Source organism: Protomyctophum parallelum (genome assembly GCF_964188405.1).
Source record: "Protomyctophum parallelum genome assembly, chromosome: 7".
Taxonomy (NCBI): Eukaryota; Metazoa; Chordata; class Actinopteri; order Myctophiformes; family Myctophidae; genus Protomyctophum; species Protomyctophum parallelum.
In genome coordinates, this window is record NC_139705.1 from 40,913,530 (window position 1) to 40,917,079 (window position 3,550).

General features: G+C 47.5%; 1 protein-coding gene across 1 annotated transcript; it reads right to left on the reverse strand.

Annotated features, from left to right (window-relative positions):
- Window positions 1-386: 386 nt before the first annotated feature.
- LOC310862097 (general transcription factor 3C polypeptide 4-like) lies at window positions 387-2,792 on the reverse strand (the record flags this gene model as incomplete). Its single annotated transcript, XM_083769834.1, has 1 exon — window positions 387-2,792. One exon carries the CDS (start codon window positions 2,790-2,792, stop codon window positions 387-389), a length of 2,406 nt encoding a protein of 801 aa, XP_083625960.1.
- Between the last annotated feature and the right edge of the window lie 758 nt (window positions 2,793-3,550).

Sequence of the window (3,550 nt, forward strand, 5' to 3'; positions counted from 1 at the left end):
ACGTGGTCTTGGATCAACATGCTGTTACAGCCAAGAACAAACTTAACACAACACAAACTTAATCCCAGTGTGACTGAAGTGAGCGGTGCCTTTGCAGTAAGTGCTCAGTGCTGCTGCACCCACTATTAAGTATTTGATGATGACATATGATGATTATGTCTGATGATGTATTGAGTATTGACATACAGGGGCGGAATAGTGAGTTTCAGCATTTTACCATTCAAATCAACGGTAACATAAGGTTTGTCCACTATAAATAAATATTATAATAGACATGCACCCAAGCAAAACACACATAGTCAAGTGTTGGAGCGGTTAGCACTGTTCAAGAATGTATTTGATGTCTCTGATCACTGACGACGTGTCACTTGCAGCTCCTCTTAAGATCAGATCATGGGAGAGTCACAAAAAGCACAACTCCACTGCAGCAGGTTCCTGATCCACTCTGGTTCCTCAGGTGCAGGCATGCTGCCGATGCTATCTAGAAGCAGGCAATGCCTGAACGTCAGCGTTTGGCAAGCTTGATATGACAACCCACACCTGAGCCATATGTGGCCGTTGTCACACATGGCTTCTTTGTGGTCTGTGAAAGGCAGCTTCACTCCACACAGGCTGCAATTCTCTGTGAATGTCTGATTGCTCACCTTCTGGCGGATGTGACCAATCAGGATCTCTGCATTCCTGTCTTCAGAGTGTTTAGACAGGTAGTCCAACAACCCACATGTGGGTATGCTGTTCGTTACATGAGTGCAGATGTTCAGACAGACTTCGGCAAGGACCTTCTTGACATGCTGTTTCACCAGATATTGCTCAGCACTCTGGATCCAGGCCTGTGCCATGTCTATCTGCTGGTCTAAGTTCTCGTCTTTCACTGGTCTCTCCTGCTTCACTTGTGACCTTGCTCCTGGTTCCCCCTCCTCCTCCTCCTCCTCCTTCACACCGCCAAACTTCACATCCTGTGTACATGTAGCGGCATCCTCCTCTTCCTGTATGAAGACCTTACTAGTGCCTTCATGTGTAGGCTTCCACCGATGGTCCACGGGCGCCCTCTTCAGAGCCTGGAAGTACACTCGGACGAGGAAGAGCTTGAAGCGCCAAAAGTATGGCTGGTCTGCAGCTTGGATTTTACTGTCAACTTCATCCAGCCAGGGCTGAGGGATGGCCTTGTCCTGCAGGATTTGCCAGCGCACCAGTTCGAGGAGGTCTGCATACCTGTGCAGGTTCTGTTTGGTTGAGTTCAATATCTGTTTTGCAGCCTCCCCAGGTGTTTGTAATGCAAAGAGGTTTACCTGATAGCTCCTGTCAATAACGTGATGGCCATCAACTAAGCCATCAGTGCTGGCAACAGCCATGTAAGCACCATTTTGACTCACCGAGATACTTTGCAGCCTCCTGCCTGGCAACAGGTTTAGTGCCCTGCCTGGCAACCAGTCTGGTGTCACTAAGTAGTCTCTCTTGAAGATCAGAGTTGATTCTGTGAAAGTGGGGGTCAGCTTCCTTACTGTGCCATCTAAGGAGCAAGTATAGGCAGCTGCAGAATGCTCAGTGACTGAAAAAGAGACTATTGGGAGACTATGCAGGCCGGAAACATGGGATTTTTGGACTTTAAGTCCAGCGGGAGAAATCATCAACAAGCACCAGAAGACATAGCAGCCTCGTGTCGCAAGCACAAGATTGCAGTTCCTCTTTTCCATTGGGTGGTAGATGGAGACACACTTGATGTGTTCCACAGGAATCTGGTCCTCTTCTTTACACAGGATCACAGGCTGGCGAAGAGTGAAGTATTTCTTCAAGGTATCATTGCAGGCCTGCACTGGCATCACCTTTAAAGTCCCAACTTGACTGCCCACTACGAGCGCGGTCATCCTGCAGTCTTCATTCTCCGACTCCCACCATGCCAAGCCAGTAGGCTTGGCGACACCGGATTCAATTATGGCTTGGATTTCGACTTCACCCCCCCGGACAAATGGAACAATGAACCGCCACAGGACAATGTCGCCATTCTCCATCAGGACTGCAAGCATAACCATCTCGACCTCTTTACAGGTGTTTTCGTCAAGCACCTTCTTCATCCTGTAGGTATGGGACCACTCCATACTTACGGGGGTCTGCATTTGGAAACGACGCTGCAGCTCCTGTAGGTTGAGGAGGTTCAACTTGGCTGGTTCGTTCTTTGTGTGTGAGTAGCCGTACGCCTCGAGCCTCTTGCTGTAGAGGCTGGTGAGGTCAACGAGATGGAGCCACTGAAAGCGTTTGTGACTGCAGTGGATTGTCAGTCTTTGGTCCAAAGTCAGACAAGCAATGAGGCAGCGACCATTGGCGTCACAGCCCTGGGGAGACCAACTTGTGTATTTGATGCCTCTGCGGTTCCATTTAGAGGCGTTGATGACTCTTTCAGCCTTGAAACGCTGACTCGTTGCTGGGTCTGGGTCCGAGCTAAAGTGCTTTCTGGCTGTTTCAAGCTCACTGTCTGATCCGACTTTCAATTTGAGAGTCTCTGTAGGCACGGTGATGGAGGTTCTATGCAGAACCATGTCCTGTTTATTGCTGTGGAAATCACACACCAGCTCCATGAGCGATACAGCAGTAGCTGTTGATGCTGCCAACCTGTGGTCTGCAGCCCACTGCAGCGGCTGAGAGCCGCTCACCGGTGACTTCAGCTTTACGACAGGGTCTCTTTTTACTACTGTCAAAGTAGATGGGGGGCTTTCGTCCATACATTCAGGTTTAATACTTATGTTGCTTGTTATGGATCCACTTGCTTCATTTCCTGAAGCACTGGATGCTGCCATCTATTCTACTGTATGTGTAACCGAGGCCCTAAGTCAAGGGCCTGATCTGGTCTGAGAATTACTGCCGAGAGATCCCACCTTAGCTCAGTAGTAAGGGATAGAAATGGGATATCTTGAGGCGAGCTATAAGTCAATAGTCGAAGTCCCAACTGTCGTTTTTAATGTTTAATTCGAACTCTAACCCGCTAGGCTGCCTATATTTATAATGTCGTGATGTCATCTCTGACGCCACGGTTGTGATGTCAGAGCGACGCTCCGTTCCTTCGTAACACTCCCCCTTAGTGAAGCTATTAGCTGTTGCGAAGGAACGGAGCATCACTCTGACATCACAACCGTGGCGTCAGAGATGACATCACGAAATCAAAGTATGTTTATTATGCATTGTATGCCCACATTATGCCAATATGTATTGAGATCCCTGCAGTCTGTGGAAATTTCTGTCACTCAAATGATCACATTTCTGTTATATCTGACATCACATACCATATGGAGATCCCTGATGTCAGTGAAAATTATTCCCAGATATGGACATAGGCCTATACTGTACAGTCACTGTTTTAACTATGCTTTATTATTATGGTTGAAAAAAGGTTAGGCTCATTCTCACCACTGTGTTTTAATTGTGACGTGTCCAAAGATAATGGTATTTAATAGCATCTGGGTTTCAGGCGTAATACATTTCCGATCAGTAGTTTAGTCTGAGACTCATGTCAGACACATGTCACAATATTTGCCATTGACAATGAAAGGAGAAATTA